This window comes from Miscanthus floridulus, chromosome 1 (assembly GCF_019320115.1).
Source record: "Miscanthus floridulus cultivar M001 chromosome 1, ASM1932011v1, whole genome shotgun sequence".
NCBI classification, from domain to species: Eukaryota; Viridiplantae; Streptophyta; class Magnoliopsida; order Poales; family Poaceae; genus Miscanthus; species Miscanthus floridulus.
In genome coordinates, this window is record NC_089580.1 from 143,842,042 (window position 1) to 143,854,987 (window position 12,946).

The 12,946-nt window shown below is 44.0% G+C and overlaps 1 protein-coding gene across 2 annotated transcripts; it reads right to left on the minus strand.

Moving 5' to 3' along the window:
- Window positions 1-821: 821 nt before the first annotated feature.
- On the minus strand, window positions 822-6,280 carry LOC136542933 (uncharacterized). Of its 2 annotated transcripts, none has more exons than XM_066535550.1 (2): window positions 5,354-6,280; window positions 822-1,362 (listed from the first exon to the last, which is right to left on the minus strand). In XM_066535550.1, exon 1 carries the CDS (start codon window positions 6,139-6,141, stop codon window positions 5,365-5,367), a length of 777 nt encoding a protein of 258 aa, XP_066391647.1. In that variant the 5' UTR covers window positions 6,142-6,280; the 3' UTR covers window positions 822-1,362; window positions 5,354-5,364. The 2 variants fall into 2 exon arrangements, with proteins under 2 accessions (XP_066391647.1, XP_066391642.1); XM_066535545.1 differs by having other exon boundaries at window positions 5,345-6,280.
- Window positions 6,281-12,946: the final 6,666 nt, after the last annotated feature.

Sequence of the window (12,946 nt, forward strand, 5' to 3'; positions counted from 1 at the left end):
CCTTACAAAATGATCTAGTAGAGAACACACATGGGGGGATGCCACCGAAATTAGGGAAGGGGGAGGCGGATTGGGTGGCGACAAGGGACGGTGGACAAGACAGCAATGGTTATGATTTGGGGGTTAGGGTTTTAGATTTTCATGAGAATTCCATGGCCAACAGCCTTAGAAGGGGAAAGGTTTGGGTGAAGCCCGCTACGAGGACGATGAGTCGCCAACGAGGCTGGTTGAATGGGATCAAGAAAGGGTAGAGAAGCGGTGGGTAGGGAGGTCGTCGTGGCCTAGGCGGGAGGCGGGAGTGGGGTGGATGGGGGCGAGATGGAGGTTGAAGATGAGCGTTAGTATTCTTACCGATTTAATGAATAGTGACAGATCTTTTCCTTTTGCAAATAAGATAATGCCAACCAACATTTATATCTTTATTAAATATATTAAATAACTTTGTTGCGAAAATACATTCAACGATTAATCTAATAACTTATTGCATACTAACTATTAATAATTTCTTCTATATATTTTTTTTAAACTAACTTTAATAATTTCTTATATATATTTAGTCAAACGTTTATAACTTCCCAAAAAGTGATCGTGGGACGAAGCAAGCCGTATGGGAAAAGCAAAAAAGGGCACCGGGATGTGACAAGTCAAACAAAGATTTCCAGGGTAACTTAAAAGTTGCAACCATGCTATAATATAAGAGCAACAAGTGGATTTAATAATGGATAATGACACATCCTTTCCTTGATAATGACAGCCTTTTCACATATGAACCAGAAATGCAATTAAGATAATGCCAGCCCTTTCCCATATGACCCAGAAAATGGTGCCATGCGTAATAGCACGAATTGCAAACAACATATTTTGCTATCTCAATGCGAATGTCAACTTGTAACAAATGAAAGAAAACTAACGTTCCTTTCATTTATGATGATTCAGTAACTACCACGATACCTAATGATAGAACAATTATCTCTGCCAAAATGCATCATTGACAAATGAACAGTGAAAAGAAAAGAAATTACCACGGTGATCTAAAAAATAGAAGTCGTGGTAAGTAATCATAATAAACAAGATTTGCACCGACCACGACCAATCCCTTTAGAAAGTAAGATTTCCACCAATACTTCAACAAAAACCTAATTACTGCACATTTGCTGTTTCTGGACCTTGATTTCCTTTTCATTTACCAAGATCTACACCGAACACCAACCATGCCCACTGGAACAAAGAGATCACTACAGAACATTTCCCCAACTGGCCAGATTGTATGTAGTTCAGCAACAACACAGCAAAAACATTCCAGTGACTGGTAAAAGGCAGTCCGCTGTCCACATCATCCGCTAAACAAATTACGAACATAATCTGCACAGAAAGGAAAAAAACACAGTTTATAAATCTGTACACAGTAGCAAGAAAAAGCAATCCAAAGCAATATAAAGTTTTCATAATGCACAAAGTTGCAAACACAAGTACAAAACAAAAGTGCTAGCAGATAACAAATATTACTGTGCTCCAACATGTTCACCATTTTCATATGCTTACACTTCACCACATCGCCAATTGTGCTAAAAGGTACGATTTCCATTAAACGAGAGGACTATGCAATCAATAAAGAGAAGAGCATTCACTTTTTTTCCCACCGGGGTAAAACCAAATTTCATTACCTTGGCAACGAAATTACAATTTTTAACAGTTTGAGAAAGTGAAACGTAGTTGCTACCCACCTCCATGTTTCTGATAGGGATCAGACAACATGAGCCAACAACCAACTAACAACTGAACTAACAGAGCTCACCAACAAAAGACCCAACCTAGCGAAGACCGGTAAAAATAAGAGCATTCAGTTATACTCTTGGAAGGCCAATCCAGCTCCGGACCTCCATGATCTGGGCTCACTGACAGTAGTACCCAATCAAGTGTGGAGGAATGGTGGTACATAGCACTGTGGTGACCTAAGCTGAGGCCATTGACCATTGACCCTAGAGTGCATAAGGAGAAACAGAGACTGGATGTCAGCTGGACTAAGTGCCATAATTGAGTGCCACCATTGGTTTAGAGAGTATCGACAAGCACGACCGCAAACCGCCAGCCACCCTATTCAACTTTTTGTTGCCTTATACAAATGACAGGATAGGATTTTACATTCCCGCAGAGTGACAAGGTTGCGGTGGCAGCCAGCCACCACATGAGGACACTTGACGGCAAAATCCATCCACCCCCAAGCCAGATTAAGCACCAGCAGCAGGCTAAACACTCCAGGAGGTCATTTCAACAGTTGCAGCAGCAGCAAGCAACCATTTCAACATGCTGAGTTGAGCAGCAGCTGCCACTGAATCAAAATCAACACAAGGTGTTTGACATCATAGCACTGTCAATGTGGACAACTGGACACCATAAAAAATGTTCAAACCAGCGAGCTCAACGGATAGCAGCCACAAGCATCATCATATGAGGAGAGTGGAGAGAGATGAGTGGGTGATAAGGAAGAGAAGAGGGAAAAGGAAATGCCCTGACTTCCAGCACAGACAGGCCACAGGGGAATAAGGAGGGGATCGTGCAAGAAGTGCTGAGCTGCTGCCACATGTTGGCACAAATTTTACCAAGGGTACAGACATAATAGTACAGATGGTGGTGACCGGACAACCACCACCAACTACCGCCACCGCAGCCACTGTAATACTATATATATATAGGCAAAGCTTAATTAATGTACTGATAGAATACACATCTTTAAGTTATCGTAGAGATACATAATTGAAATAAGCCACAGAAAACAATTTTCTTGAGTTCAGGCAGGTTAAATTTATGTTTCCTTTGAAAGAACTGCTTGAATTAGTATATGAGATCATCTGACCTATCTCATCCCTAGAACATTTCTACTTAGCATATCAAACAAGTAATGTAAGAGCTGGCCTGAGATACATAATGGACAAAGCACGCACAGATTCCTTTAGGTAAAATACGAAAAGAAAGAAATGATAAAAACAGTTAATCATATATCAGAATTCAGAACTACCAAGTTGTTTAGCTGCATAAAGACACTAAGCATCTTCAGCTACTGAGATAAAAGGCATCTATTAATTATGTTAAAGCCCTCCATGCTGAAGGAGTTGAATATTTTACTCTAAAGCGTCTTCAATTTGTCATTCGATTTAGGGACATCACTGGGTTCATTTATCAACAACTTGTCAATTTCCAGTTCTAAATGACACTTGCAGATAGTATCCACCAGCGATTTGTCATTCGATTGAACAGAATTATCACTTATAACATGTGAACATCACTATCACATTGCTAACTATTGCATTGGTTCCAATGACACTTGTAAAACAGTCTTGAATGAATTACAATCATGTATTTGATGCTGAGCAGTTGAACAACCTTTAAGACTAGAGAAGTGGTCAACGGCATGCAAGGTGTTCCAAATTTATGTAGGAAAAAAAAAACTTCCAGCGGCATACAACACATCCTAGTTTCCAATAGCTACACAAACTTGCCTCATTTGACGTTCGGTGCATTACCTCCATCTTGCTAGTACTAATTTCATTGCCATAAACATCTATAACTAGATGAATTATTGAACCGTAATCATGCAGCGCAAAGAATGAAACTACCTTGTAATCCCTGGGCAACCAAATAATCGACTACATTTACAATTCAGAGCCCGATCTTATCTTGTATATGGCCTGACTCTGCAGGTCTACTATCAGTTATCAGTCAGAACTGCTACCGCTTTTGCATTTTGTTTTCACATGCACAATGTCATCAAGTAATTTTCAAACACCTACTAATCAATTACAATCAGTAAGAAGATGCAAAACTTCCAAACTATGAAACGTAGATACTTCGCAAAACTCACGTACTGGTATGAGACACTCCACGCATACGTATCCCAGACGTATAAAAAGTTTACTCAATTTCCAAATAATAAAAATAACCCAGACAGTCCTGAGATACCTCACCAGTACACCTGTGATACCTTGAAACCCTATCATCACTCATTCGCTTCGTATAAGAGCCCTTGTCAGATCATGGCAACTAGTTTGAATGCATTTTATCTATCGATGGTGGTTAAAGCGGAGGATTTCCTGTCTCCAACAGCCCAGCTATTGCAACTAGGGTCTTGGTTGCTTGATGGCCTGAATGTTATGCCCTAAATAATGTTATATTATGTAATATTTGGCGTCTTTATTTTATTTTATATGGATATTGGCACATCGCCGTGTCTGTGTTTTTTGGGGGGAAAATAGCGTAACAGAGTATCGCCATATTGCGTACCAGTATCTATATCCAGGCATCATAGCTTCCAAATAAATTAACTACGTTAAACATTACAAGGAATGGAGAGTTGTGCGTAACAACAAACACATTACAGATACTTCAGGTGAGCAGATATGGCTACATTAACTGGGGTAGCGCATAACCACCTTTCAGTTACAATCATCACAGAAACCAGACCAATATCATGTGGTAGTCAAGTTAAATTCAGATGAGATGAACACAGCAAACATCCATCCAACTCAGTGTTCTATGAGGTTTCAAAGGAAAAGAACAGAACAATAACCTCAACAAACTCATCAACAACAACAACAAAGCCTTTAAGTCCCAAACAAGTTGGGGTAGGCTAGAGTTGAAACCCATCAGAAGCAATCAAGGTTCAGGCACGTGAATAGCTGTCTTCCAAGCACTCCTATCTAAGGCTAAGTCTTTGGGTATATTCCATCCTTTCAAGTCTCCTTTTATTGCCTCTACCCAAGTCAACTTCGGTCTTCCTCTGCCTCTTTTCACGTTACTATCCTGGCTTAGGATTCCACTACGCACCGGTGCCTCTGGAGGTCTCCGTTGCACATGTCCAAACCATCTCAACCGGTGTTGGACAAGCTTTTCTTCAATTGGCGCTACCCCTAATCTATCACGTATATCATCGTTCCGAACTCGATCCCTTCTTGTATGACCGCAAATCCAACGCAACATACGCATTTCCGCGACACTTAGCTTTTGAACATGTCGTCTTTTCGTAGGCCAACATTCTGCACCATACAACATAGCAGGTCTAATCGCCGTCCTATAAAACTTGCCTTTTAACCTCAACAAACTCATATCTTGTTAAATCAAGATTGTAGTGGCTAAATATTAGTTAATTGGTATACAATCAAATATGTTCATATGTATATTTCATTTCTCCACAAATCACAAAAATTATGTATAACACCTACATCAGAGTTAAAATGATTACCTTAGAGGTTTACACAGTAAACTATTGTTGTACAGTAACCACTGGTGCATATAACAACAATAATCAAATTAAATATTTGCATGGTCTAGTATAGTTGTCCAAGCATACCTTCCATACCATAAACGGTATCAGAAGATGACGAGCAACGAGAAGAGCATGTAGACGAGCCAGCACGCATAAGCGATGAGGCCCCTGTGCTCGTCTCCGCTGGATGCAAGCTCTGCTAGCAGCCTGGTGCAGACCCTAGTTGACCATATCACGAACGCCATCCCTACTCCAAATATAAGCCCGCCGCCACGCGGCAGGAAGAGGGAGACAGCGGAGAAGATGACCATGGGCAGCATGCAGTAGCCGACGAGGCTAACGCATCTGTACAGATCGAGGTCCCCGCGGCGGCCACCCGAGAGCATGGAGAAGACGAAGTAGAGGAAGAGGGACGCCACGGTGACCCAGCCGAGCACGATCCCGAAGTGGAACTTCCCCGCGAGGAGCTGGAAGAGTCCAAAGGAGAGGAGGAAGAGGAACGGGCCAGATAGATCGGCGTCGGCGTGGAGGGAGGGGTCGGCGGAGCGGAGCGGGTGGAGGATGGAGATCGTCTTCCGCCAGATCTGGCGCGTGTTGATACCGAGCTCCTCGAGGAGCGGCGGCTCGTCCTCGAAGGATGCGCCGGAACCGCCGACACCGATAGGCCCCGCGAAGAGGGGTGGCGCGGAGGAGGAAGAGGCCGCGGCAGCTGATACATCGAACGACATGAAGGGGAGCGGGTTGGCAGCGGATGAAGTCGAGGGGCGTGGCGGCGCGAACGCGGGCGGAGGGGAGGCCCCCACGCCCGGGGCAGGGTGGCGGCGGTGCGTCGGGGTGGACGGCGTGAAGACCACCGGCGGCACGGGGAACTCCTTCGCCATGGCCGCGGCGATCGGGAAAGAAGCGGCGGCGGCGACGGCGAGGGTTCGAGATCTAGGTAGTTGCGGGGGATCGAGGAGTATACGACCCGAGCGCCCAACTGCGAGTCTCCGAGGCAGCGAGGGACAGTGCTGAGGAAAAATATTATCGACTCGTTGAATTAATTTGGCTGAAATCCACGAGTAAATAGAGCGTTTGATTTTCTCCTTATTCTTTTTTCCCCGGTATTTCGTCGTTGTTACTGATAGCCAATGCAATCCAACAAACCATAGGAATAGGGCATTACATTATACTGATGATCTGAACCTGTCTAACTCATATGTCTCTGTTGTCTTCTGGTTCTCGATTACACGCATCTCTGTCGATCAATCTACCTTCGTGTGATACCCCTCAGAGGACTGCCGACAATATTCTATCGACAGCTGGCGCGCCAGGTAGGTGTCTACGTGTTGTTTCCATGTTGAACAAGATGGTACATTTTGTAGGCTCTTCGTCCCTCCTATAGCCTGGCTAAATCTTTATGGTCGGATCGATCTCGTGGATCATCAACGCTGACGGAGTTGGAGAGCACATCGAGCCAGTGCAGATCAATGCCGCGTCGATCACCCCAACACCTGCGACTGTAGATCCGATATTGGAACTGCCTCCTAGGTCGTCTTTGCCAACAATTCGTCGCCCGCTCCCCGCTACCAGAGGAGGCAAATCAATAACGACGATCTGATCGCATCCATCGATCAGGTTGACCAGAAGCTCACCGATTGCCTCTCCATCGTAGAATCGGCTCTGACCACTCTGGTTCAGCACCAACCACCCTTCGATCCAGATCTATCGGAGGCTGCTCAGGAAACTCCAGGGGTTATGGCCATATCCTTTGGGCTCACCAATGTCGCCGCCACTTATCAAGATGCCCTATAGGGCAAACTCGCCAACAGGTTGGAGATGTCTATCCTCTCGTCGACCAGATCGCTGACCAGCTCCCACCGGCTGTCAACATGCTACACGTCGGTCGATGCTCTGAAGCATCCCTCCAAACCATCTTCGAGGAGAATTCGGACTTCGAGTCCCAGGGCTCTATGGAGACTATCGCCGAAACCACCGTCGAGCAACCCCCCTTCCCTCCCTTCCATGGAGGCGCAATCTTCAATGTTAGCGTCGACAGCCACCCATGGGAAGGGGAAACTAATGGAAATAGGGATCTCGATCTTTCGTCAGGTGGTGGTAACTATCGTTGTGGCGGAGAATGACACACCGATCTGGCTTCAGATCGAAAGATTAAACCCTGCAATCTTAGCACCATAGCTCCTCTGATTATCAACCAAGTCACGAACCAGGTTGACCTCGCCAAGAAGGCTAATCCCTGCCTGCGCAACGAAGAACACAAGTAAGAACAAGAAAGAACACAACCAAATTATAGATAAATGATTAATCTTACGAAGTTGGGGTCTCACAAACCAATGAACGGCGAAACTATTCTTGACAGAATAATCTAAGTAAAACCCAAACCCTAATAACGGCGGCGGCGTATGATTATAAAGGTCTTAGGGTCATCGCCTACCCTGGACGCGCTCCCTAATGGGCCCAAACACGATACACGGTCCAACGGACCAAAAGACGGTGTCGCAGCACCCTGGCAGATTCTGGATGCTGACTTATTTCGACGATTCCTATTGATTCTGAAGGGCTTTTGACGTGAGACCACTTGGAACGGCTTCCTTATCAAATTAGCTTTCCAACCATATATGGATCGTCAAAAACGGAGTCCGGATGCGTCCTGGGTGACCAATTTAAGGCAGACTGGTCCTGAAGGCCGAGGCAGACTCGAAATCATTATGTTGGACGTCCACTTGTTTTGATGATTCCTATTGACTCCCATTGAATTTTAAGGTGGGACTAGTTCCATTGGAAGCTCAATAAAATTATCTTTCCATCCATATAAAGAACTCCCAAAACGGACACCGTGTGCGATCTGGGCATCGTTTTTAGTACGTGCTGCTCCTAGACTCCAAGACGGGCTTGAACTTGAGTTGCTTTGGGCCTCCACCTCGGGGACTCGAACCGAATTAGCATCGAGCCTCCTTCTTAACTTGGACACCCTTACTGGCCTCCTACCCCTCCATACCATGTGCCAAACATGGTCGTATGCATGGGTGTCATGTCCTCATCATCCTCCCCTTCTTGACGAAAAGCCGTCCTCGACGTCGATTGTGCTTAAAACTGATCCTGCACAATATAAAGGAGAACAGGGTTGCGAGGACAAAGGAAACTAAAATAATTATGAGAAAGAACGTGACCATGTTTCCAAGTTTCTAGCATGTCATCTGGCATAAAAATTTCAGCAAGCATGTAGACTCTATGATTTGAATGCACACGATGTATGTCAACACTATCCTGCAAAAGATTAGAACTAACCAAAGACAATGCAGGAATAGATGGTCGAGCAGACATTGGTAGCAACCAACAATGCTCCCCTTCTTAGAAGTGAACTTGTTTCTTTGAGGAACATGAGAAAATGTTTATATTATTATGACTGCCCTCTAAACGATCATAACCTTGTACAACAAAAGGAAAATTCATATGACTACGAATGTATACTCGATGTATCATATATTGTCCCTTGTTGTTATATTTACCAATAACATGATATATGTGATTAGAAAACCAAGGCAAATCAGCATATTTAAAATGGCTCTTCTCCAAACAATCTAGGTTACATAAAACATCAAATTCAATGTAACCCAAAATATGTAAAGAAGACAACAGTTTGAGTTCACCAGTTTTAGTAGCAATATGAATAACATGTTTATTTTTAGCACAAGTGACTGGTTCCAAAACATGTAAAACTGAAGTATCATCAACCAATTCATCTTTATCATAAGGAACATCAAGCAAATTATCATGGGACAAAGAAAAATCAAGAGAGGATTCTACTAACAATTGCTCTATGGTAGCATAGTTTGTGAAAAAATTTAGTACATTAAGACAATTTTCACCTTCTGTGAGTGTAGCACCATGGGCATTACCTGTGTTCTCAGTAGGAGTAATATGTGTATTGTGAAGTGATGGTTCTGAATTTACATATGAGGTTGTGAGATCCTCATTTTTCTCCATGTCATCCTCTCGCTTATATACATTATCCTATAGAAGGTTAGTCATAGCAAGAGGAATAACAACAGATTCTTCCTCTAAATGATGCACCTCATCATATAAAGTCAAAATAGGAGGTGGATTAACAAAGATTTCTCACATAAGGAGTTTCATATCATTCCAAGTTTGAGGTTTATTAGAAGGATCTAAAGACTCCCACCAAGATAAAGCAGAATATCGCAAAACACTAGCTACATTTTTTACCTTCCTCCCTGGATACATAAAGCGAGTAGCAAATATATTATCTATAGTAATTTGCCACTCCATGTACTTATCAGCACCTATACCATCATAAGTCGGTGGATACGAACAACATATCATTATTAGAAGACAACAAAAGACAACACAAAAGTATTATCCCTATCAAATGACTATGTGGTTGCAGTGGTGTCACTTTTCACAGTAAGTGGAAGCGTCTTACCAAGCTCTTACAAAGTTCTTACCAACGCAAGCAGTGGGCGGTACAACCGGCGGCTGGTTCGTGATACCTGTGAGGCAGTGGTACCGAGATTACAAAGCCCTTTTTCTGTACTGATCAGAAGAATTTGTGGAGCTTGGAAGGCAAACAAAGAGCAATATGTATATGTGGCACACAAGTTAGTAACAGAAAGTAATGCTGAATTATAGTCCAAAGTACTTGTTCTCGTTGCTGGTCTAAAATGTTCCAAGTACCAGGTGTATGACAAAAGTATGGTGGATAGCAAGATGACAGATGTGTGAAAACAAGTATGATGGATGGAAACAGTAACACAAATAAGGAACCAGACAGCACTCACAAACACAACTCACTTTGGTCTTCTCTATGTGCTCCTCTAAATATTGTTCCTCTTTTGCCCCTCTCTTTTTTTCTATTTTTTGGACTGTCGTTGTTTTTTGGGAAATTTCAACTTTTTTATTTTATTTTTTTGATATTTTTTCTTTACCTAGGAGCACAAAAGAAGTAACCATAGAAAATATGAGCTCAAATAAGTGTAAGACGTGGCCTGTGGAATTTTCAGAAAACTTACTCAAAATCGACAAAAACCTTGTGACCACAAAAAGAGGATCTTGTGACCACTTTTTGACCAATCTAAAATTTTCCAACCCCAATAGTGTAGAGGATGGGCGGATCCGAAATTTTTTTCTAATCGATTTTGATATATGGAACGTCAAAATCAGAATCTGTATGCGAAAACTAGACCAGTTTTAAGAATTGGCTCCGAATTAGAGGACAAAACGGGAATAATGTGCGCAAAATTGGTTATAACAGCAAAGATTTGATGGAAACGATGGGGGGAAATACACGAACTGGACTCTAATATGACCTAACCATCAATAAGACCTTGACTAGGACACAAACTCAATACGACGGACTCTAAAACTAAAATATGCAAAGGCTATGGCGCGGAAGGTTCTAGACAGGAAAAACGAGTGTGGCACTGGACTATGAGACGAATGTAAAACACTCAAACTAGGGAATAAATGTGAATCTGACGGTATACCTTAGATCTGATTACCACTTAATGGAAACGGGGATCCTGATCTTCCGTCAGGTGGTGGTAACTATTGTTGTGGCGGAAAATAACACACCGATCCGGCTTCAGATCGAAAGATCGAACCCTGCAATCTTAGCACCACAGCTCCTCTAGTTATCAACCAAGTCACAGACCAGATTGACCTCACCAAGAAGGCTAATCCCTGCCTATGCAACGAAGAACACAAGCAAGAATAAGAAAGAACACAACCAAATTGCAGATGAATGATTAATCTCACGAAGTTGGGGTCTCACAAACCGATGAACAACGAAACTATTCTTGACAAAATAATCTAAGAAAAACCCAAACCCTAATGACAGTGGCGGCGTATGATTATAAAGGTCTTAGGGTCGTCACCTACCCTAGACGCGCCCCCTAATGGGCCCAAACACGATACACGGTCCAACGGACCAAAAGACGGTGTCATAGCACCCTGACAGATTTTAGACGCTAACTTGTTTCGACGATTCCTATTGATTCTGAAGGGCTTTTGATGTGATACCACTTGGATTGGCTTCCTTATTAAATTAGCTTTCCAACCATATATGGATCGTCAAAAACGGAGTCTAGATGCGTCCTAGGTGACCAGTTTAAGATAGACTGGTCCAGATCTATTGGATGTCCAATTGTTTTGATTATTTCCGTTGACTCCCATTGAATTTTAAGGTGGGACCAGTTTCATTGGAAGATCAATGAAATTATCTTTCCATCCATATAAAGAATGCCCAAAACGGACGCCATATGCGACCTAGGCGTCGTTTTTAGTACATGCTGTTTCTGGACTCCAAGACGGGCTCGAACTTGAGTTGCTTTGGGCCTCCAACTCGGGGACTCGAACTGAATTAGCCTCGGGTCTCCTTCTTGACTTGGACACCCTTGCTGGCCTCCTACCCCTCCATACCATGTGCTAAACATGGTCATATGCATGGGTGTCATGTCCTCATCAGAAATCGAGGAGGACCACGCCGCCCACGTCAACAGGAATGTCAACCGTGCTCAGCGCCGAGCAAACGAGGCTGCCCTTATGCTAGCCGAGGCTCAGCTCGACTCACAAGGAAGGCAACGCCAACTCCAATGCAACCTCATTGATGAATTTGTCCATGTTGACGGCCATGACATCTATAAGACCCCAAGCGCCAACTTGGTCGTGGCCGCCAATGAGCTCGCTCGGCTCCCACAGACACCAGTGGTCGCTAGGGTTGCCGCCATGCTTAAAGCGGCGCACTGCTAGGTCAACAACACCCACCAAAATTAGAGACCTTCATACTCCATGAGCTCGATTCACCGATCAGCTGCGCCGATATCCAATCGTCGCCCTAGCTAAAGTTGTTTTGCCGACCAACACCGCGACGATGGACAACCCCTCTAGGGAGGAGCTAGGGGCAACCGCATCAAACACCCTCACCAACATGACCAGGAGATGAACCAGGATGTCCGAGCATACCTCAACAATCTCTGAGACGCGCGATGATGTATAGACGAGCGTTGTTTCGATCGCCATGAAGAAGTACGCCGCTGTCAAGAATACAAGCAAGAGTTCGGTGATCCGGACTTAGCCCTCTAGCCACTCAACATCGGCAACATCTCATACCACGACGGCAACAATCTCGAAGGGCCCCCAGCATTCATGAGGGCACTCTGAACACTTTAGTGGCCCCATGGTTTCAAAATCACTGGGGTCAAGCCCTATGAAGGATGGATGAACCCCACATGGTGGCTACAAGCTTATGCCACTGCTGTACGCACCGCCAGGGGAGATACCAACATCATGGCGAATTATCTTCCCATCATGCTCATGCCAACCACGATGAACTAGTTCACAAGCCTTGCCCCAGACTCCATCGAATACATGGCTACGTGTACTCAACCGGGCACCAAGCATGATCTAACCGCATCTACTAGAAGTTGTTCGAGCTCCTCCGTAGCTACATCAGACGCTTTTCTGAGATGAGTAATTCTATTCCCAACATCACGGAAGCTGAGGTCATCACCGCCTTCGTCCAAGGACTCTATCACCATGACCTCCGCTCCAAGTTCAACTATAAGCTACCCACAGGGATTGGTGAGATGATTACAACCACCAACCAGTATGCCGATGCTGAAGATGCTAAAGTACGCTTCAATGAGGATGCTGGCACTCATCGCCCAA

Coding starts and splice junctions, on each gene's coding strand:
- LOC136542933 (XM_066535550.1), bottom strand. CDS start 6,141: ATGGCGAAGGAGTTCCCCGTGCCGCCGGTGGTCTTCACGCCGTCCACC.